This window comes from Lemur catta, chromosome 13, assembly GCF_020740605.2.
Source record: "Lemur catta isolate mLemCat1 chromosome 13, mLemCat1.pri, whole genome shotgun sequence".
Taxonomy (NCBI): domain Eukaryota; kingdom Metazoa; phylum Chordata; class Mammalia; order Primates; family Lemuridae; genus Lemur; species Lemur catta.
The window spans coordinates 80,407,055-80,431,510 of record NC_059140.1 but is presented as its reverse complement, the minus strand read 5'-3'; the positions used below and the strand labels follow the sequence as shown (position 1 = coordinate 80,431,510).

At 36.2% G+C, this 24,456-nt stretch overlaps 1 protein-coding gene and 2 non-coding genes across 6 annotated transcripts in view; all 3 read right to left on the bottom strand.

The window, feature by feature from the left end:
- Positions 1-812: 812 nt before the first annotated feature.
- The window catches only part of ZDHHC20 (zinc finger DHHC-type palmitoyltransferase 20), a 66,814-nt gene continuing 43,170 nt past the window's right edge, over positions 813-24,456 (bottom strand). For 2 of the 4 annotated variants that reach the window (XM_045567662.1, XM_045567665.1), the window contains exons 6-13: positions 24,343-24,375; positions 23,012-23,132; positions 15,246-15,378; positions 10,459-10,585; positions 8,360-8,449; positions 6,693-6,808; positions 5,473-5,550; positions 813-4,293 (exon numbers count right to left, since the gene is read on the bottom strand). In XM_045567662.1, coding sequence (XP_045423618.1) covers positions 5,513-5,550; positions 6,693-6,808; positions 8,360-8,449; positions 10,459-10,585; positions 15,246-15,378; positions 23,012-23,132; positions 24,343-24,375 — 658 coding nt within the window. In that variant the 3' untranslated portion in view covers positions 813-4,293; positions 5,473-5,512. Of the gene's footprint in view, positions 4,294-5,472; positions 5,551-6,692; positions 6,809-7,171; positions 7,217-8,359; positions 8,450-10,458; positions 10,586-15,245; positions 15,379-23,011; positions 23,133-24,342; positions 24,376-24,456 lie in introns of those variants that run through there. The other 2 variants (XM_045567663.1, XM_045567664.1) reach the window with 2 other exon arrangements.
- LOC123649534 lies at positions 7,990-8,096 on the bottom strand. The gene has a single exon (XR_006739042.1). It is a non-coding gene; the product is annotated as a U6 spliceosomal RNA (small nuclear RNA).
- LOC123649578 lies at positions 14,809-14,935 on the bottom strand. Its single transcript, XR_006739076.1, has one exon. It is a non-coding gene; the product is annotated as a U6atac minor spliceosomal RNA (small nuclear RNA).

The following is a 24,456-nucleotide window of genomic DNA, read 5'->3' as shown; positions in this document are numbered from 1 at the left end:
AAGAGTGAAGTCAATATCACAGGACTGTTAAATCACCCATAAAGACCTATGACACAGAAGAAACTAAATGTTAGTTCTCATCCCTGTATATTCCAGAAGACATATGTAAGAAAAACACATAAAAGAGGCCAACATTGTTTTTCACTGTGCCAATGTGGCTCCAAAAAGCCAGGCTGTAAGAAATTAGGTCAGTGCGACGTCATCTGTTACACTCTTCCGGTGTCAAAACAGCCCTCTGGGCCATTTAGTAACTATTTCTCCTTACCACCCCAAACACTGTTCTGAATCTGGGGGGAAGGGGCAGTTGCTGCATCTCTACTGGCCTCTTGGTTCCTGCAAATATTTCAGAACCTACTAGTCTGAAAACTGCGAATCATAGCTAAACCTTAGAGCCACCTTGTTGTATTCAGCAGCCTCAGTATCAAAACCTTGCCTCTTTCTTTGGAAAGGAAATGGAATACAGATGCCATAAAAGAATTCTACACAAGGTAACATCTACCGTTCAGCATTTTAATGACCACAATTCAACAAACAACTTACAGTGATTTGAAGGTACTCAAGATTCTAAAGTGACTTCTGAAATTAAATTATGTTCAGTAAAAGCTAAGTTAAACTCTTTAGGTTTTGAATAAAACCAAATACACTACCATTTTGTTGTACTGAAATAATACCTACCTTTAGAGGTGGTTTCTCCAAATTATTAACCAGTCTCTTTCTCTAACTAAACACTATTTTACCAGATTTTCAAATTGATAAAAGTAATAGTTATTCTTTCATTTGGTAAATACCAGTTTATAACATCAACAAAAAACTTCAAATACAAGACTTTATTTATTAATAAAGTAAATCATTATGATTTTTGAAAAAAAGTTTTAAAATATTCTGCATACATGTTACTGTAGGTTAGGCCATCCAAAAGACAAAGCAAAGAGTTAACATTGAGTCATGGTCTAGGATGATACAAATGAGAACAAATGCAAGGCTTATGGTACTTGTTGAGTAAAGACAACCAAAGTAAACTGTACTTCAAATGTGTTTATATAAAAGCATATTAAAGATCACTTTAAAATAGTGTCCATCTTTTCTTTTAAATGGGCAAACTCATCTGTAATCATGTACAAATATTATAAACTGGACTAATAGCTTTCTTAATCTGTTAATCTTTAACAAACACAAGTCCTTCCTGCTTTATGCAACCCAACAAATATAGAATGAAGTCATTAGAAAAATATGGAACTTTCTGAATCTATATTACATTTTTAATTTAAATTGGAAAATACAGTTTAGATCATATGAAACATATGGATTTCAGATTTACATATCTGTATCTAACAGATTATTAGACATGGTCTTTATTTTGGCTGAAATGCAAAAATATGATTAATTTCTTAATAACAGATTAGTTAAAAATACTTTCCAATGATAGCAGTGCTAGTCCCTAGAACAAAATTTTGTAAGCAAAACTTACTTGTAAGTGACTAACTATTCAATGCCCCAAATATGCAGATCCAAACACTAAGCCCTTAATATACATTTACTTTAAAGATAACTGAATGGAGATCTCATGTCTGATAATCTTTAAACAATCCTGTAAACATAGTCACAATCTGCTTTCTAATAGAAATAAAATTCAAGTAAACATTGCATATTTGATTTAAACCAACCTGACAGTTAAACTCACTTATGACATATTAGATTATACCACTAGATATGTAAAAAGTTTTAAAAATATCATTCTTATGTAAAGATGAAACTAAACTTTGTAAACGTGTTCATTTTTAATAGCTAATATACTGCAGCTGCTCTTTGGTTTGGCATAGTCTCAGGTACTGAATATTCAAGTAAATTTATACACGGGTAAACCAAGTCTCCTGTCTAATTTGTTTTTAATGGCAATGGCAAGACCTGAAATTCAACTTTATTTTCCTTAGGTGTTATCACAAATGTTCATGCAAGTATTTAAAGGACCAAAGATAGTACTTATTAATTTTGACAGGGCTTCCTTTTGACCTTTTCTCCCCAAATAGTTGATAGCAATAATCAATACCAGTTGAAATACCAAAGAGGCAGCCTTTCCCCAATACCCATACCACTTGTGGACCCTTGATGAATGGTCATTAATATGTATGAATAAATTCAGCTAAATAATATTTAGAATGTGGTAAAATGTTGGCCATAAATGAAACCAAAGATAACTAATTAAAAGGCTTTAACTGAAAATTTCTGGAAAGGTGTTTACTGTACTATTAAAGATGATGTTAAATAACAGAAATTAAAAGAATTGAGATTACAATACCACAAAATTGCCTGAATCGGAAAATTATGTTTCCTCAGTCGGTAGCCAGTGCATGTAAATCTTTTGATCTAAATGTAGAAACACAAAAAGTACCAGAACATTCTGAAAGTAGTCAAGTATGTTTAAACATTTACTATTTCCTTATAATATGCACACTGTCAAAGTGAAGTTATGTTTTTGGTTGGCAATTGATATCTTTTAACTTCCATTCTAGTTTCCTAGAATCAAGATGATTAAGCCTAGAGAGTTGAAATGAAGATAGAAGAATCCATACTATAGTATTCCAAACTGTGTTTTCAAAGCTAACTCATTCCTTTGTTTCAAAGGGAAAAAAAAGATTCTTCCTTTTAAAATCTAGTAATAATACAGCCAATGGAAATTAGGCAAATCTTACAAATTGTAAACCTACAATAGCAACTATAAAATTTGTTACATTAGACAATGACAGAGGTAACCCTAGTATACTGTTTGGAGTATAGAAGTTACTCCAAAAAATTTGTTGGGTGAATGAAAACTAGGGTCATTTTGTAAAATTGGCCATCACAGGATGTTAAAAGTCATCCAGTCCAACTCATTTACAACACCCTTCCCCTACAATCCCATTTTACATATAAGGAGACTATAACCTTTGATACTCACAGATGCTGGTGAGATTTAGCTCTACCCACAGACTGGAAGCAATCAGTCATTCTGGGGAGTGTGTGTGTGTTTGACTAAACAGTATAAATAAACATTTCTACACTATTTATCTTTTATAGGATACTGTATTTTGTTTAAAATTAATGCAATAATTTCTGACACTTAGGTTAGATTTTAAAAAGAAAAAAGGAGAAATGTATCTAGTCAGATTTAAGATTATGCATTGAAGAGTGGAACCCACTTTTCAGAGACTGGGGAATTTAAAATGGCTACTTAGGTTAGAATTTCTTCCTGAGACCCTTGTTATTCTAAATAGTTTTTTTCCCTAGTTTGAACTGCATTTTAAGTCACTATTTAAGCTGTTATAGGAGTACTGTAAAAAGTTTCAAAGTAATTTTTAGTCACCACCTAAAATGAAATTTGAAAGTCAACTCAACAGCATGTTTTATTCAAAATATCTTTAGGATTTGAAATATTTTTTAACAGCTTATAATATCCTGCCTCTACTGTCCTTGCTTTTCTTCTAGGCATTCCCACCTCTTCCTACTGTGTAACTTTATGTTTGCCTGCCCACATATATACACTCATGAAAGTTCAACATAAAAAGTTATTAAAAAGTAGAGAGAACTAAAAATATTTCTTATACTGCCACATGTCTTTTAAGCCTTGGGCACACACTATATTACATGGTTGTATTAATACTTAAAACTAAGCCTTTGATGAATTATACCAATGTGTTCTATGTTCTCAATGATTATATTTAGATATCTGAATCCCTCTGAGTATTATTTTATAGGCAAACAAAAAAACTTTATTAAAAATGTTGAAAAGTATAAAAAAGTAATTATAAATTAGCAAAGCCCAATTTAAAAAAGCAGTTATTTTCTTATCCTTATACAGAACAAGCAACAGTAATTTGGATATTATTCACTTTCAGCCACCATTTGCCCTAGATGTACTTTACTTAAGACAAGTTTTTAGCTTGTGTTTTTGGAGTGAAACTTTACATGGATACTAAGAAACAACTCTAATAATGTAACTCAGGTATCAAAAAAAAATACATATGCCATGTTAACATGTGATGACAGCTCATATTACAGCATCTCATAACAGGTAAGTGTTATTTCCAGAGTAAAATTAAGTTACTTTTGTAGGTGTAAGTCAAGTTGTACAAATGGACATTTAAGATTAAGGCATCGTTCTGCTCTGGAGTAGTGCTTCTGTGAATCCAGCGAACTGTACAAAGGCTTCCTTTTTTAAAAAATATATCTTCTGTTATACTTCAATTATTTCAATCCATTGATCATTTTCTTACAAGTGAAATCGAAAATATCAGTCCATAATATGTTTTTATACACCTATAAAAACAAACAATTGAATTATCGGTTAAAATTTAATTTTTTATTCCTGAAATATTTATTAAATGTTTCTGTGGGCTAAGGTATAAAGCTGCTAATAGAACAAGACAGGCAATTAATTCTTAATACTACTAATATTATAGTAGTAAAGACTTTTATTGGCAGTAAATGAGGGGATATCACTGACTTTCTTCCCCTGAAGCAATCAAGAAAGTATTTTAAAATGGGGACATTCTCAACAGTACTCCCTGACTGCTAATTTGGATATCATTTGAGAAGATATTTTACCTACCTATACCTGTTCTAAGATGGGTGCAGGATGTGGGAAAGTTCCCACAGCAACATTAGAGGACCTGGAGCTGAGGATTCTCAACAACCACAAGCATCAGCCATTATTCCACCCAAATGAAGAAGAAATGTAGACTGAGGACCTGTCTAGGAGCTGCCTAAGTGCTACTGGACAGCTCCAGCTCCTCCCATTGAGGGCACGGACCTGGCCCTCAATCCCCACATGCAGGTCCTGTAGCTCCTCTGCAGGCTGCAGCCCATTCTGCCCAATGTGACCCCCACCCCCAGTACCTGTACCCTGACTTTGTACTGGGTCTTAGGCTCTGGCTGTAACCCTGGACACAGGCTCTAGGTCCTCTGCAAGGACCTGACTGCTCATGAAAAACCTGAGGGCAAGGAAGCAGATGCTCCCCTGAGTTAACACTCCAGATGAGATTCCTTTGGAAAAACGAGCTCCTGCTATATGGTCACTTATTACACTGCAATGCTCTGTTGTTGTATCTTTTACAAACCAAGTAACATCAATGGACTTCTTAAGTCTTTTTATCAGCCTTTAATTTTAGTCACTATTCTCTGGATCAAAAGTCACCTTTTTTTCTTAAATTAATAAGATACTGTTTACTGAAAAGGTTAGCTGTCTACATACCAGTCTGAAACAATTTTTATTAGTTTTGTCATTAATTTACTGATAAATGTTTACTAAGATTGTGGTGGAAGTGGTAAGAAACATAAGATTGTGGCAGATGTTATCTTCCAGTCTCTCCTATACTGCCTAAATTTGCTGATATAATTGAAAAGGGTGAAAAAAGATAGAAATGCAAATTGTTTTGAGTTATGAAATACGCAAATAAACTGCATTTGTTCAAGGAAATTACCTTTATACTGTCTTACCTTGCTCTTATTCAAATGGTTAGTTATGAACAAGTGGTACTCAATTTTCTATTGCCACTGTAACATGGTTATGTGTCCCTGTAAGCACATAATTATACATGATACGACGAAAAAAACTATTAAGTTTCTGTCTAAGTGGTGAAATTGGTTACAATAAAAACAACTATTATGTGAGCACTAAATAGGCTTATGGTGCCAACCATTTGTCTTCTTGCACAACCCAAAAGTAAGTAAAGAGCATTAGGAGTCAAAATTCTGGTTTTAGGCTTATCCTTGTGAAAATATCCATTAGCTTTAAAGATGCTAAGCAGCAATAATTAAGAAGTACAAAAATTAGGCCAGGCATGGTGGCTTACACTTGTAATCCTAGCAGTTTGGGAGGCCGAGGCAGGAGAATCACTTGAGTCCAGGAGTTTGAGGTTGGAGTAAACTATGATGATGCCACTGCAATCCAGCCTGGGCATCAGAGTGAAACCCGGAGTTAAAAAGAAAAGAAAAGAAAAGAAAAGAAATACACAAAATCGACTTTCCCCTTCATCTTTCTTTTTAAGAGATGAGGTTTCCCTATGCTGCCTAGGCTGGCCTCAAACTCCTGGGATTTCCCTTGATCTTATACAAAGAGTGTAATTATCCTAAAGATACTAATTTAACAGAATGTTTTAAGTGCTAATAAAAGTCAGTAAAACAAACAACAAAAAAATCAGAAATTCTAACAGCAAGCTTTTAGGGTACTTCCTGGAGTTAGTACAAATTTATTTGAATGTTCCAAACCATTTTTCAACAATCCAAGAGGATAATAACAATGCTATTATTATTATCAATAGGAACCACTTCAGATTATGTTTTAGGCTAGAATACCTAAAACAGAGTTAAGTGGCCAGACCATATTATAAAACCAGGTCCAATTAAAAATCCCACTTCAATTTTATCTACTATTCTATACTGTATCCACAACTCATAATATTTGGCTGAGTAAAAAAAAAAAAAGAAATCAGCTAAACGGAACAAAAAACAGCATCAGCCACTACACTCACCTTATTCTCCCCCATTGCCCATAAAAGCTACCAGTAAACACGAACACTTCATATGTATTTTATTTAAAAGTTTCACGCATTTTAGCAGTTTAAAATGTCACATTATTTTGATTTTTCCAAATTTATTACATCTGGTGATTTTCATTTGACCCAGACAAAGCAGTGTTTTCATCTGTGAACTATTACCTGATCTGACGATGCCTTCTTCAGCTCCATTCTCTAGCCACTGAGATTCACTGTCCAACAAGCGGTTTTTTGATTCACTAAGTGGTTTGATAGGAAAAGGTTGATTTGAGCCAATACTGAAAGGAAGAGCAAGTAATTTAGAAAATAGTTTAATGCTCAATTAGGGGTACTTAATAAATTAATAAGCAGCAAATTAGTACTCCTTCTCCTAAATATGTGAGGGCAACTCAAGAGATCTCAGCACTCTGAAAAAACTCTTCAGAAGAAATCTTCAAAAGAAAAGTATGCCTGCAACCCCCCATTAAATGGCTCTCTAGACCCAAGAATCTGTATTCCAACACTGCCAATGAAAACATTTAGACAAAAGAAAAAAAGCTCCAGAGGCCAGTCTGAAATGTTTTTAACATGTTAATCAAGAGCCGTAAGGTAGTACAAGGACAGGTGAGGATCTATGTCTGTGGCCAGTACAAAAAAATTACCTGTCATTTCCCAAGTTTTCTGCTTTCTACCTCTGCAGTATAGATCTAAGGGGAAAAAATGATTCAGTGATTTAGCGTAGACTTATATTTCTAGCTAAGAGATCCAGGGAGGGAGGGAATGAAGGAAGGAAGGAAATAAGGAGGAAAAGGGAACCAGTATTTGTTGGGTCCCTATTATGGGTCAGACACTGTGCTAGGCACCTTATACAAATTATCTCAACCCTCACAATTACCTTTGGAGGAAGGAATCATTATCTTTATAGAGGTAAAAACTGAGTCTCATAGTTTAAGTGACTTGCTCAGAACCATAACATATTAGAGCACAATTAGACTCTAGGTTCTAGGGCCTATGTTCTTCCAATATTAATATGCTAGCTTGGAACTTAAGATCCCTCTGCCCCTACAATTTATTTCTGTAATAAATATATTTTGATTGTTTCACTTTGATAGAAGTATCTCTAGCTTCTTTAAAATTTCATTTAAAATGAACTATTTCACTGAATTTAAGAAACAGTTTGCTTGCCATGGAAATATTTTATGAGAAAATGTTTTCTAAGATGAATCAATGAAAAAATATTTGTATTTTTGAAATTTCATTATTACTTTGACACTGTAGTTAAAATTTATCAAAGTAAAATAGTGACTAGTACAATGAGTAATTTCTTTGAAAAAATATAACTTAAATAAACCAGTATAATCAAATCTTCAAAGAATATTTTAGATGCTGCCTAGTTTGTCCAGATAATTCCAATTATATGTGATTATACTGGTTTAACTATTATGACTACCCTGGTTTAACTTTTTTTTTTTTAATTTTTAAAAATATGGAATGCTTCACGAATTTGCGTGTCATCCTTGCATAGGGGCCATGCTAATCTCCTCTGTAGCGTTCCAATTTTAGCATGTGTGCTGCCAAAGTGAGCAAGTGAGCACTGGTTTAACTATCAATAAGCAAGCATTCTCTTTCCTACTCTCAAGTGTTCTAATCTGGATAAAAAGATATGGTTATCCTAAGCATACTGGCACATCAACCCTCAGTTAAAAAAAATTTAAATAGAATTTCCCTTTCCCTATCTATGCTGTCTTACTGAATTACTACTGAATTTATCCATAAGATATGTACACATAACATATACATACAATTTGCTTTACAATGAATACGAAAAAGCTTAATGACAAGCAGCACACCTTCTGGCATACTCATTTTGGTTTGTAACAGAAGCTTGTTCTGGATCCATTCCCACAAGGCGAGTTGGAAAACTGCAACCATCACCCAAGCTGCGTAATGAAAAACATCAGTAATAATTTAAATTATATTAAGTTAAAGTGGTCAAATTTAACACCAGTCTTTCAGAGGCATGATATAAAGAAATTACCATAACTTGTCATTTCATGGAATAATTCCTAAGATTTCTAATTTTGAAGATGTAAGCCATTTTCTTTTATAATTTAAATACACTTAGAAACAATGTCTTCCACACCTATTAAGATTATGATGCTTAGTATAGCACCTCAAACATAGGTACTCAAATATTTGGGTAACTGACCTGTCTGTCACAATCATTTATAACATAATTCAGGCTCAAATTGAAATTCAAATGTAAGTTCCACATATTTATTCATTCAACAACATTCATCAAATGAATATTTACTGAAGGTCTGGGTACTATTTTCAGCATTAGGGATACGACAGGGAATGAAATAGAAGAAAATCTCTGCCTTCAAGAAGCTTACAGTCTAAAAAAAGTACAGTTATGTCTTACTTTCACATTCTAAACACATTCAAGTTGTATAGAACATGGACTTTCGCTTCCAGCCAAAATGGAATAACTGGCACACTTGACATGCCATCATAAACAGTCAGAAACTGAACATTATAGAATAACAGTTTTCAAAATAGGCAGCAAAAGACTGTAGTCTTGGAAAAAACAAAAACAAACCAAGTGAGTCTCAATTTCCTGCCAGGACCTTATTACCAGGAGGGAAAACCAAGCAGAGCAGGGTAGTTTCACTGAACTGAGGTGCCAGAGATGGAAGTTTTGAGAAGCTGAGGTGGCTTGAATCTACAGGACAGAGTTTCGAGAGAGTAAGACATGCAGAGAAATGGCTACAGAAATCTGCACAGTGCCATAACTGGAGTATTTTTATGAATACTAAGCTGCACATGTGAATCCAGGTCAAGAACAACTACGAAGCACAAGGTGAACAATTCAGAGATCCCACAGCACTGGGAGGCATTCAAATGTGACCAGCCAGGGTGAAGAGCTCTCACTGAATACATGGATTTTGCAGAAACTCCATTTTACTGTAAGAGTAAACTAGCTCTAGAGAAAAGCCTACTTGTGGAATGCAACCTAATAAAGCTTAAAACAAGCCTCCAAAAGATTAAGCTGGAACATAAGAAACTTAACTGCCTGCCAAAACAAAATTCACCATTCTTTAAAGGGAGACAATAAAATTTAGATACTCAGCAAAAAAGCATTCAAAATGTCCACCATTCAATCAAAACTTATTAGACATGAAAAGTAGCAGAAAATGTAATCTACATAGCTAAGAAAAATAAGTCAATAGAAAAGAATCAGAAAATTAGCAATTGCAGTAAAATTAGCAAACAAGACTTTGATATAGTGAGTATAAGTATGTCCAGGAAGTAAATGGAAAAAAATACATATAATGAAAAGAGAACTGTAAGATATTAAAAAAAAGACCTGAAAAAATACAACATCTGATGTAAAAAATTCATTTGATGGGCTTACCAGCAGATTAGACACTGCAGAAGAAGAGATCAGTGAACCTGTAGACATAGCAATATAAACTAACCCAAATGAAGCAAAGAGAGAAAAAGATATGGGAGAGGGAGAAGGACAGAACAGCAATGAACTGTGGGTCACTATCAAGGAATTTAACATATGTATACCCCAGAGTACCAGAAACTTCAGTGAGAGGAGGGGTTGGAAAGAGGGGAGTAGGCAGAAAAAACAATCGAAGACATAACTGATAAAAATTATTTAAATCTGATGAAAACTTTAAATTCACAGATCCAAGAAGCTTAATGAACTCCTTGTAGGATAAACACCAAGGAACATGATCATCAAGCTTCACCCTATCTAATTAAAAAAAAAAGTATAAAGTATTTCATATAGGATCAAGATATTCGGCATTTTCATTCTCAAGGCCCATAAGAATGTCATTATGTATTGTAGTCTCTAAATCTTAAGACATTTAACCAGAGAGACAGAGATTACCACAGATTCCACAATCTCTGAGACTTGCATTTTATAAATTACCTTGAAAATACTGGAAGTAGCCAATATTTCTTTTCATCACCAAAGACTTGTCTCCAATTTTTACTGCATCCGAGAGAGAAACCATTTCCATCAGGTCCATATGAAAATGTGGGTGCACGAAATGATTCTGTTAAATATAAATATATAAATTAATTAATCTATTTAAAAATTGTAGGAGGGATTAAAAGTACCAATTTTCTTGTTTACATCTTTAATGTAAAAAATTGTACATACAATTTAAAATAAAGACTATATTTGTAGCAATTAACAGATAAATTTCTGAAACTTATTTGGCAAAAAATAGCACATTTACCATTTCTTCAACCTTACATCAAAATAATTATCTAATACTTCTGGAAATCTACTATAGTGTGTTCAATGTATCTTTAAAAAAAAAAGATGTTCTAAACTGTTGTAACTTCATTATTTATCACCTTCTCACTATGTTCCTGATGGCACAGTACCAGGTATTTGGGATTCAAAGATAAATTAGATGAAATTCCTACCAAAGAACCTACAATCTAGCAAAATAACAATGTGATAAGTGCTAAAATGCTCATGTTGCACTGGGAGCACAGAGGTGAAGGAATCTGATTTTGTCTGCAAAGAGACATATGTGTGTCTTCGGGGTGGGGAAAGGTGAAAGATGGAGGTGGTGGTACTTGAGCATGATCCTGAACAATGAATAACAGGTACAGAAGCAGACAGTAATTATAGATCATTTCAAGGTTGATTGCAAAGTGATGTGGAGTAAGGTCTAGAGAAAGACACAAGTTTCATAGGAAAAGCTGTGTTTCTTTGTTTACAACCAGAATGCAGCCAGGCATGGTGGCTCACATCTGTAATCCCAGCACTTTGGGAGGTTTAGAGGCGAGGACTGCTTAAGCCCAGGAGTTTGAGACCAGAGTGGGCCAACATACTGAGACTCTGTCTCTATAAAAAATAAAAAAAATTAGTCAGTCATGGTGGCACTGTAGTCTAGCTTCTCAAGAGGCTGAAGGCTGCAGTGAGCAATAATCGTGCCATTGCACTGCAGCCTGGGCAATAGGCAATATTTTTGAGACCCTATCTCAAAAAATAACAAACAAACAAAACCAAACCAGAATGCACTTCAGCATGTTTTATAAGCTAAGGATAAGAAGCCAGGGCACTGGGACAGGTTGATGATACAGAAAAGTAGAAACTGAAGGAAAGGATCCTAGAAGAGACAGGAAGGTGCACAGAGGAGCTCCTCAGAGGTCAGAGGGCAGGGGAAAAGGATAGGTGTGAAAGGAGAAATGTTTGCATGAGGCTATAAAGATAGGAAGTTGAGAGTTTACTTGTAACTTTTTCTAATTTTTCTATGAAGGACTCACAAAATGAATAAGAAGAGTAGGGAGAATGGTGAAAATGTGGAATAACCACTGTGAATAATAGGTGAGGAATCTGACCAGAAACATGTGACCTTACTGCCAAACAGAGTTGAGGGCCTCAATGAGGTCTGAGACCTTGCATCTGTAGTTGTAACAATCCCTACAGGACAAAGACACCCTTCACCAGCCCCACTGTACATGTGGATAAAGCGGATGGCCCAGGCAGGATTAGCAAAGGAATTATGGGAGAAAGTCTAGGTACAGAAGATGCAAGGCTACCATCAAGAGTTGTTCAAGTCATTTATCATAGGATCTAGAATGGACATGGGTGAGAAATGAAACCAGAATTGAAAGAATTGAACTTGGCTACTGTCAAGAGTTGTTCAAGTCATTTATCGTAGGATCTAGAGTGGACATGGGTGAGAAATGAAACCAGAATCGAAAGAAAAAAACTTGGGAGAAAACTGTTGGAGAACTGGGTAGGTGACAGGAAGAAGAATAGAGGTGATATGGCAGAATAAAATATCCTCTATTTAGCAGTGGAGGGTATGTAGCAGTGGAGAACTAGCCAGAGACCAGGGGTGTGGGAGATGAGGCTATAAAGAAAGTGGTGTGCTAACGCAATGTTTTCTTAAAGTGTGGGTTAAAATAACTTAATAGGCTATAAAATCAATTTAGTGATTTAAAACCAGCATTTCTTTTTAAGGAACTAGAAAAGAAAATATCACAGTACATTGGACATAATAGAGATCAATGCTGTTTTGTGAAACTTTTGCTTATTCTATTTACATAATTTTATAAATATGTACATGTTCTAGGTCATGATATAAAATGATGCATTTTTTACTGTGGTCACTGGCAGAAAAAGTTTGAAAAAGATTGTTCAAAGAGAACAGTGGGTTCCCTGGAAGTGCCAATCTCTCAGATACCCATAAGACCTGGGCATGAAACAAACGAAGCAGACTTGGTGAGAACTACGGCAAACTGCACGCTCATGCCCCATCTAAAGCAGTCTGCTGCCACTCAGCTCCACTGACTAACGCCAGCTGGGGACGTGGGCCCACATTACCAGACTTATCATTCTGAAGAGAAGAAATCTGGTTTTCTATGTGAAATGTCTCACATAGATTTTAGCTGTTGTGGGAGGTCTTAAGGGATGGATTTTGCATGTAAGCTGCCTTTTAGTCATCTCTGATGAAGGGTAAGAAGATGGCAGGAGACTCTGTGAAGAGGACAAGCAAAGTAGTTAATAAGGATAAGGAATTTTATTTACATGGAAAATGGATGAAGGCCGGATGGAAGTGGACAGCTCAGCAGTGGAGAGTAAGCTGGGGAAGAAGGGCAGAGAAATCTTTACAGTGGAAGCCACCATCACCAGCATGACTCAGTAGCACACATTAAATTGATCCAAATACAAAAGTATCTACATGTCTCATAAAATCTCTTCATCTTTATGTTAAAAACTGTTTCTTTCCAATTTTCCTGGCAGATACATGGCTTTAGATGGCATGGTTTTTAACTTTCTTACAAACATTATAACATATCCCTGTTTTGTATCTTGGTACATCAGCAAATATATACATACTTCAAGTAAAACACAGCGATGCTTCTCACATGCCAACAGCTCAGTGTAAGCGAGGCCACCATCTGTGTTTAGTAAATATTTGTGCAATTACTTGAATACCTTACTGAATTTTCCCCCTAGTTTCATTTTAAAAGTGAGCAAAAAGAAAAAAGGGAAATAAATGCTGATACTAGTGATACAATACATAAGTTTCACTGACAACTGACACAAAGATGGAAATAACAAAGCAAGTGAAAAGCACTATTCCTTAGCCTCAATCATGGAACATATACCAGTCAAATGCGTAACTGGGGAGGAAAAAAGTAAAGAATATATATAAAATACACTGTTATGTTGTAGCTAAAGGATAAGACGTAATTAGAAGGATTAAAAAATTTTTTTGCTATCTGAGAATGAACCTCCTTAGAGCACGTAAATCTACTATCATTGCTTTTTTTAAATGTTGGCTCTTCCTGTGGTTTTTCATTTTTTTAATTTTATTCTACTGAGACATAATATTTTACATATTTATGAGATACATGTGAGTATTTGTTACATACATAGAATGTGTAATAATCAAGGGAGTATCCATCATCTTGAGTATTTATCATTTCTATGTGTTGGGAACATTTCAAGTCCTCTCTTCCAGGGACTTTAAAATATATAATACATTGTTGCTAACTATAGTCACCCTACTGTGATATTGAATATTATAATTTCTTTCTTTCTTTCTTTTTTTTCTTGAGATGAGGTCTTGCTATATTGCCCAGGCTAGGGTGTAGCAGCATCCTCATAGCTTACTGTAGCCCCAAGGAATCCTCCCGAGTAGCTGGGACTACAGGTGTAAGCCACCACATCTGGATAATTTTTTTATTTTTTGGAGAGACAGGGTGTCGCTGGGTTGTTCAGGCCTGTCTCAAACTCCTGACCTCAAGCAATCCTCCTATCTTGGCCTCCAAAAGTGCTGGGACTACAGCTGTGAACTACTGTGCTCAGCCAGAACTTATTTCTTCTACTTAACCAACCTCTCTTCATCTCCCCACCCACACACCCTTCTCAGCTTCTGGTATCTTCTTATCATTCTATCAAAAATGATGGTTAGGGTCCGGCATGGTGGTGCATGCCTATAGTTCCTGAACTCTGGGAGGCCAAGATAGAGGATCACTTGAGCTCAGGAGTTCGAGACCAGCCTGTTCAAGAGTGAGACCCTGTCTCCACCAAAAACAGAAAAATTAGTCAGGCGTGGTAGCGTGCGCCTATGGTCCCGCCTACTTGGGAGGCTGAGGCAGGAGGATTGCTTAAGCCCAGGAGTCTGAGGTTACAGTGAGCTACAATGACATCACTGCACTCTAGCTGGGGCAACAGAGTGAGACACTTTCTCTAAAAAAAAAAAAAAAAAAACCAAAAACAAACAAAACCCCCCAAACCAAAACAACTAAACTATGGTTAGATGCCACCAAGTAGGTTATAGTGACTTAACCAAACAGTGTGTTGTCAGGCCCAAAGGCCTCTTCCATCCTTGTCAAGGGGAGTGCTAATCTTCTCTCCTTTCATATAATACCACAGATGGGTTTTTGAAAAGACACTCTATAAACAGCTTTTATTTATTAAAATTTATAAAATATACTCAGCTCCCTTCTATATGTAATACATTATTGAAAACATATATAAAAGTCAATCTCACTTCCTCAACCTTCTAAATGATAAACCTTTACATTTACTATATACCCACTGTTCCCATCTAGTCACAGTTAATTTTAGTACAGAATTTTTAACTATTTCTCTATCATCTGACTCTTGTCCGTCTCTAGATTTCACATTCATTTGTGGTCATTTTCCTAAATAACTGTAATTTATTTTAACCTACTTACCTATTGTTGTTCTATTTTTTCCAACTAACCAACAGTGGTAGCTGAAAAGTGAGAGGACGCTGATGAAGAACATTGCAGACACAAAGAAAAGAAAAAGTACGTGGAATTTTGCACGTGTATCTGCCAATTCATTCTGAGGAAGGAAATAAGAAGTTTATTTTGAGAACTGTCCGCTTCTAAAATATAACTTTTAATTCAGTTCTGCCTAAAGATTGAATATGTTAAAAGTTTGTCAGATATGAAGAAGAATAAAATAAATTAGATGACAAAGCAACAACTACAAAAGCAAACAATTGGTATTACTGAAACAGCTTGTTTATTTAACAGGTCAGGAAGACTCATTTAAAAAATTTCTTTTAAATATTTAAAAATTTTAGCAATACTTTCAGTCATAAAGTGAAAAAATGAACAACTCTACCCAATAATTTTCATTTGTACTTTATATATGTTCAAGCTTTTCCCAATATCTAAGATATATATGAGAGCTCCCCCTCAGCTATGCTAAAACATTTGCTTGTTTTAATTAGATATGCTGCTAACCAGAAACTAATTGTGATATATTAATTTTATTTTTGAACTTCTCTAATCTTTATTTCCAGAACACCACTGAAAGGTGCCACGCCCTCAGCTACTTTGATTTCTACCTTTTTCACCCCTGCTTCATTTCTACAGAGCCTTTGTAAGTAATTAACAATTCTGACAAATTTACCACAAGGTATTAATGAATGAAAACAATTTTTTGTTATGCCTTCTTATGGCTGTATGCATTTTAACAGGAGTAAACTCTTCACCTAGAAGAAATTATCTTTTTTTCTTTTTAATTTTATTTTCTTCTTTTTACTCTCCTTTTCCTGGTGCCAACAGTTAAAGCTGAGAAATTATCTTTTTTTCAAAAAAAGTTTTTCTTGGTACTCACTGGTTATAGCATAGTATCTATTAATAGGAGGAAGAGAAAGCCTTTAAATGCTCTTAAAATAAAACCACAGAGGTAAATCACCTATTCTACCACAACAAGAGGCTGTCCTGCTTGATTTAAAAAGTGTTTACAGACTAAAAGAAGTTCATTAGCATGAGATTATTCTGACATTTATGTTTTTCTCCTTTCTTCCAGAGTAACCATGGTATCTTTTAAACATATCAAGTGATTCTTCTATTTCACCATCTTGTAAAGCAAATTTTTATTATACATATTCACTATAAATATCACAAAATAGATCATGAGAATGTCATGGCAATGATATATTTTACCTTTGGACAACTCTCTGTAGATTTCCTGCGGCAAAGCTTGTACAAATAGAGACAATATATTAAGAAACCAATTTTTATACAAAATTATCCTAACCACTAGTTTTATAAATCCTTTATGTTTTGAAGAACACTAAGATGGTCATCTATAACTTTCTCTCAAGAAACACAGAAGAGAAAACAGACAAAAACATTTAGTTCTTCAAGCACATTTCAGGTACTCTTTACACACTTTTCCACTCAGTTCTTAAAACAGAGATTTGTGTCTAGCAAAGAATAAAATAAAATGTTTTTCGCCAATACTTTTTAAAAAAAAACTTCTGATGGGTAGTTTCCATAAATCAGATCTGCCGACTTCTTACCTCCTTCGCCCCTATCTTGTGGGGCCTGTCCACACGTGCCCCCTGCCACCTACTCTCAGCTCAGCCATCAGAGCCATCTTCCACACATCAGATCATGTCCCTCCTCTGTTCCCCACTTGACTCCTGTAAAAGCCACAGTCCTTCCAATACTCTCCAAGGCCCTCTGCCATTTGGCCTCCCTCCTGGACTTCCCTGCAGCCCTCTCTCACTCATTCTATCCCAGCCCCGTAGCCTCCCCACTATTACTCAGTCACAGCAGGGACACCTACCATGTTCCCTGGGCCTGAAATTCTCTCCTCGTAGATAGCCACTAATTTCCTTCAAGTTTTTGCTCAAATCTGACTTTCTAAATGAGGTCTACCCTGACCACTCTCTTTAATACTCCCACCTGCCCCACCATAGCACCCCTGCACACTTAAATCTCTTACCTGCTCAGTATTTATTACCTGTCTCCCCCTTCTTAAAAGTAAGCTCTACGAAAGACAAGACCCTGCCCATTTGCTCACTGATGTATTCCAAGTACCTAGAACACTGCCTGCCACAGAGAAGGTGCTATAATAAGTATTTCTTGAATGAAGAAAAAGGTAGATTTTAGTTTTCTTACTTGTGATGAATCTAAAAAGGTTATTTAACTAATAAATATTACATGTCAACACTGATGAGTTTTCTGATAGAGAAATGTGAAATTATATAAATTAGATTTCATTTACCTGGCACTGAATCCTCTTTAATTAGGGCCACTGAGTATGGTTAGCAGGTTGTAAACTAAACAAAGAGCCCAGCTAACTGTGGACATCAGAGGCCAAAATTCATGAGGCTGAGACCACACACAGGTAGAGGTGCTCTCTTCTAATATGTGCAATGGGATTGTAAGTGCTAGCATCCTCTGGTTTTAAATACCCAAACTTTAAAAATCTAATGATGTTTTAATGAAAATCCTTCTAAAATGTATAGGTATTTCCTGGAAGTATAATTGTGCTTAATGACTCAGAGCTTTAACTGTTCTACCCAACCATGATCATGAGTAGTAAGTTACAGTGGAAAGTACCTGGATGTTGGAATAGATAAATTGAAATTTAAATTCTGGCTTCCTATGCTATTAAGTATGTGACCTTGGGGTACTTGCATAACCTCTCCAACATGTTTCCAACTCTGAAAACTGGAATAATAGCAGTCCCTTCTGTATTAACATTTTTTCTTATTTTCTGTATTCCTGTTGCTCTGGCATCTGGGGCCTCACTGACTGGGAAGAGACTGCTCCTCCCAGGGTTAGCCAGTTCTGGGAAAGAGCAAATCACTCACCCAGGAGCATACTTTTCATATGCAAACTAACCAATCCAGAGCCCAAACTCAGAACCACCTCCTCTATCAGGTTCTTCTACCCCAGGAGGCAATGGCCCTCTGCCCTAATCACACCAGAGCCAGATATCTACAGATGGCCCCTAGCCCCCAGGGTCTGCGGAAATTATTCAAACTGGACAATCCTTAATCTGTTTACCCTGGCTTTCCTACAGAAAACATAATAAAGGCTCAGGCCCTCATGTCGACTGCAAACCCAGCCCCTGCTCTGAGGACCGTGAGTAACAACTATCTTTTCAGTGGCCAGTAGTCTCCCATAGTCTCCTGATCTGTTGGCCTCACCATAACTAATAACAAAACGTACATTTTTTTAAAATTTCAGAATATTATGGGGTTTCAAACATTTTGGTTACATATATTGCCTTTTGCAACGCCCAAGCCAGAGCTACAAGTGTGCCCATCCCTCAGACAGTGCACACCGCACCCATTTGTTGTGAATTTACCCATCCCCTCCTTCCTCCTTCCACCTGCCTGGCACTCGATGAATATTACTTCCATATGTGCAAATAAGTGTTGATCAGTTAGTACCAATTTGATGGTGAGTACATGTGGTGTTTGCTTTTCCATTCTTGTGATACTTTACTTTGAAGAATGGGCTCTATCTAGCTCAATCCAGGATAATACAAGAGGTGCTAGGTTCACCATTGTTTTTTATGGCTGAGTAGTACTCCATGGTATATATACACCACATTTTATTAATCCACTCATGTATTGATGTGCACTTGGGTTGTTTCCACATCTTTGCAATTATGAATTGTGCTGCTATAAACATTCAAGTGCAGATGTCTTTATAATAGAATGTCTTTTTTTTCCTTTTGGTAAATACCCCAGAGTGGGACTGCTGGATTAAATGGTAGCTCTACTTTTAGTTCTTTGAAGTATCTCCATATTACTTTCCATAGAGGGCATACTAATTTGCAGTCCCACCAGCAATGTGTAAGTATTTCCATCTCTCCGCATCCATGCCAGCATTTGTTGTTTTGGGACAACAATCTTCATAGGGATTTTAGGAAGAGGAAATGTGAAAGTATTTTTTAACCACAATAATCTCGCCTTTAAAATCAGAGATTGAAATGTAAAAATGAAAACAATAAAAGTGCCAGAAGAAAACGTGGGAGAATATTTATATAAATTTATACTGAATAGATAACAGCCAGAAATCATATATAAAAAGAACTCCTTTAAAAATGTTAAAACTTTGGCTGGGCACAGTGGCTCACACCTATAATCCTAGCTCTCTGGGAGGCTGAGGCAAGAGGATCGCTTGAGCTCAGGAGTTTGACACCAGCTTGAGCAAGAGTGAGACCCTGTCTCTACTAAAAAGGAAAAGAAAAAGAAAAAAAAAACATAAGACAACAAAAACCAGGTGGGCACTGCGGCGTGCCTGTAGTCCCAGCTACCTGGGAGGCTGAGGCAGAAGGATCACTTAGCCCAGGAGTTAGAGCTTGCAGTGAGCTATAATGACAACACTGCACTCTACCAAGGGCAATGGAGTGAGGCTCTGTCTCAAAAAAAAGAAAAAGAAAAATAAGCAGTTAAAACTTTGGTTTGACAAAAAAGAAATAAACAAAACAGGGTTAGAAGATATAAACAGAAAACGGGGAAAAAACAATTGCAGCCTGTGACAGAAAGAGGATTAATAGTATATAAGTGCCTCATGTATCCTGGACATGAGATGCAGGCATTGCAAATATCTTCTCCAAGTCTGCAGCTTGCCTTCTTTTTACTCTAAAAGATGCTTTTTTTATACAAAGAAAAGTTCTTAATTTCAATGAAGTTCAATTTATTAATCTTTTTCTTTTATGGTTAGTGATTCCTATGTTCAATTTAAGAAATTCTCATCTGTCCTAAGGTCAAGAATAAAGATTAGTATCTTTAAATAAAAAACACTTCATACGCAAATACAAAAACCTACTGGAAAAAATTGGGCAAAGAACACAAATAGCATGCTCACAAAAAAACATGCCAATGGCTAGTAAGCATATGTTTGTAAGCATATGTAAAGTAAAACAAGTAAGATATTCTATTTTGTCCATAAATTGTCAGGCACTATACTTAAGAAAGGGAGAAAATAAAGACAGGGGAAATCAGAAGATGGAGGGTCTAAACCAGCAGTCCCCAACCTTTTTGACACCAGGGACCAATTTCACGGAAGACAATTTTTCCATGGACGGTGGGGTCAGATCAGGCAGTGATATAAGTGATGGGAAGCGACCATAAATACAGACGAAGCTTTGCTTGCTTGCCCACCACTCACGAAGAGGCAGGGCTCTGTGGCCCGGTTTTGAAAAGGACATGACTGGTACCACTCTGTGGGGTTGGGGACCAAAGGTCTAAACCATGTCTATAGGCTGGGCGTGGTGGCTCAAGCCTGTAATCCTGACACTTTGGGAGGCCGAGGTGGGAGGATCACTTGATGCCAGGAGTTCAAGACCAGCCTGAGCAAAAGTGAGACCCCGTCTCTACCAAAAATAGAAAAATTAGCTGGGTGTGGTGGTACACATCTATAGTCCCAGCTACTCGGGAGGCTGAGGCAGGAGGATTGCTTAATCCAAGAGTTGGAGGTTGCACTGAGCTATGATGATACCACTGCACTCTAGCCCGTGCGACAGAGCAAGATCTCATCTTTAAAAAAAACAAACCAAAAAACCTCCCATGTCTATGATATTAGGAGAAGGAATGATCTGAGGCATAATTGGAAAAAACAAAATCAAAACATCTATTGAATGCTTTCCATATAGCAAGTATTTTCACCACTTAATTTAATCTTCACATCAACCCTGTATTACTCCAAATTTTAAAGATAAAAGAACAAAAAATCTAAAGTTTAAGTATCTTGACAGTGGCTATTCTTTCATTCAGCCAATATTTGCTGCATACCTACTACGTGCCAGTCAATACTCTACGTGACTGAGATACACCAATAAGCAAAAGAGGCAAAAATTCTCACTCTCAGGGAGCTCAGATTATGACAAATAAATACATACATGGCATTTACAAAGTAAAGAGAGCACACGTTCTTTTCTAGTATACTACCCTGATTCAAGACCTAAGTTTTGTAAGGGAATAACAATAACTCAAAGATGACATTAATTTTTTTACCCTGGCAATCAACAGATTTATAGATTTTGTTCCCATTAAATCAAATAAACACAGAAAGCACAGTGAAAAGAAAATGACACATGCTGATTTTTATGTCTTCATCATGTCTGATGGCTCAATAAATAGTAAGTAGAAACTGAGGACTAGGACTCAGCCAGCATCAGAACTGGGCTGAGAACAGCTATTATGAACACCACAGGGGCCACGCAACCACCCAGAAACACACTAGAGAGAGCCAAGAGTGAGGCAGCCAAGGACTGAGCCTATGTTTATTTAAGGGGGATCATGGGGATGGAGCGGGATAAAGACAAGGAGTAAACAGTATCCTTAAACTTAAAGAGAGCGTTTAAATGAAGGAGTAGTTTTCATTTATTTTAAAATTATTTCTAAATTGTACCAAAATGGTACATTCACAGAAAAAATAAAATAATGCTAAAAAGCTATTATGAGAAACATTTTCAAGAGGCAGTTACTTTCAAAACTTTGGTAGTCTTTCTTCCTAAATACATACTTCCATAACTAAAAATTTTCAACCTATATTATCTGTTTTGAATAGATTACTATTTGGACGTGGTATACAAAATTCAAAAGATAACTACAAGGCATATCTCCCTTTCTAACTGGCCTTTCCAGAGGCAATCACTGTCCAGAATTTTTAAATGTATTCTTCCAGAGAAGACATATACAAATATATGCTTGTATGTTGTTTTGCTATAGAAATGGTAGTATACCATAACTATTCTTTTGTGCCTTGTTTCTTGCACGTGATAATCGACCTCAAAGATCACTTCACATCATTTGTCATAAAGAACTTCCCTTCTTTCTTAAGCTGTATTGCATTCCTTTGTATAGATATATTACAGCTAAACTAGACCCCTGTTGATTAGACATTTGATTGTTTTCTATCACTTGCCTTTAAAAACATGCTATAGGCTGGGCGCGGTGGCTCACGCCTGTAATCCTAGCACTCTGGGAGGCCGAGGCAGGTGGATCGCTTGAGGTCAGGAGTTCAAGATCAGCCTGAGCAAGAGCGAGACCCCGTCTCTACTAAAAATGGAAAGAAATTATCTGGCCAACTAAAATATATATACAGAAAAAATTAGCTGGGCATGGTGGCGCATGCCTGTAGTCCCACCTACTCAGGAGGCTGAGGCAGTAGGATCGCTTGAGCCCAGGAATTTGAGGTTGCTGTGAGCTAGGCTGATGCCACGGCACTCACTCTAGCCCAGGCAACAGAGTGAGACTCTGTCTCAAAAAAAAACAAAAACAAACAAACAAAAAAAAACACACAAAGGAAAAAAAAAACATGCTATAAAACCTATAGAGACAGGAAGTACATTAGTGGTTGCCTAGGGCTGAGAATGTCACATTTCTTACTGTAAAACTACAGTAAGCCTCACCGACTTCAAGCAAAGCAATTACTTCTTTAAAATTGGTATGTCTTTGTTAGAGTGTGGCTAAAAATAATTCGGATCACTAAAAGAAGCTATTTCCTGCTTAATATACATTTATTTACAAATAAACATGTGTAAAGAAGATAAATTATAGCCGTATCTACCCTCTGATCCATCATAAATACTAACTAATAAAATTAAAATAAAGCATATCTACTTGTAATAAAGAATGAAGTAATTCTTTAGGAACATGGCATCTTAAAAAAGTCTTAAATACATGTTTTAATATAAAAAAAAGACTTACCGTCCAAAATTTTATAAAGTACTCTAAAACCGTTACTGCCACGAAAAGGCAATATAATAGGGAATACAATAAAAACAGCAGGAAGAATTTGTAATTAGAAAATCCCACACAGTTATTCACCCTGGAAGAATAAAGAAAGTCACACTATAAAAATAAGACAAATCACAAATCCACAGAAACAGAATATAGAATGGAGGTTGCCAGGGACTAATGGTGGGAGGTGGGGTAAGAGTTGGGTGGGGGAATTGTTTGATGAGAACAGAGTTTTAGTTTTGCAAGATGAAAAAGTTCTGAAGATTGTACAACAATATAAACATACATAACACTACTGAACTGTACACTTAAAAATGGTTAGGATAGTAAATTTTATGTTGTGTGTTTTTTACCATAATTAAAAAAAAACTATCAGAAAATTTAATCATTATTACTTGGAAATGGGTCATTTGGTAGTTGAGAGTAGTGCTATAACTGTAGATGTGTATTTTTAATAAATTCTATAAGGAAGGTCAGGCATGATGGCTCACATCTGTAATGCCAGCACTGTGGAAGACCAAGGCAGGAGGATAGCTTGAGAGCCCAGGAGTTTGAGACCAGCCTGGGCAACATAGAGAGAGACTGTTTCTACAAAGGCCCCCAAAATTAGCTGGGTATGGTAGCGCGCACCTATAGTCCCAGCTACTTGACAGGCTGAGGCAGGATGAGGCAGGAGGATCGCTTGACCCCAGGAGTTTGAGGTTGCAGTGAGCTATGATGATGCCACTGCACTCCGGCCTGGGCAACAGAGCGAGACCCTGTCTCAGGCACAAAAAGAAAATTCTACAAGGAATGTGGAATTTTAATGTTAATTCTTAATAAATTGTTATTTGGGTTAATAATATCAGAAGATATTTTTAAAGGAAAACATTTAATATAAATATGTACATATATAGGCATATAAACAGATCAATCTTAGTATCTATGAGTAATTAAATTGACCTTCAAAATTTAGGAATACTGCCAGCCTGAGCAAGAGCGAGACCCCGTCTCTACTAAAAATAGAAAGAAATTATATGGACAGCTAAAATATATATAGAAAAATTAGCCGGGCATGGTGGCACATGCCTGTAGTCCCAGCTACTTGGGAGGCTGAGGCAGAAGGATCACTTGAGCCTAGGAGTTTGAGGTTGCTGTGAGCTAGGCTGACGCCACAGCACTCTAGCCCGGGCAACAAAGCAAGATTCTATCTCAAAAAAAAAAAAAAAAAATTTAGGAATACTGAAGCAAGTTACTCTACATTCTCTCCTTCCCACCTCCCCATCCCCTTAATGCAATTTTCTGTTTTTTATACATACCAAGGACAGTGATGATCCATCTTAAGAATACATCTAAGAAACAAATAAGCATAAGAAAAATTCACCTAAATTTAATTTCTCATAATTTTCTTTTGAGTTAAAATTTTCCCTTTA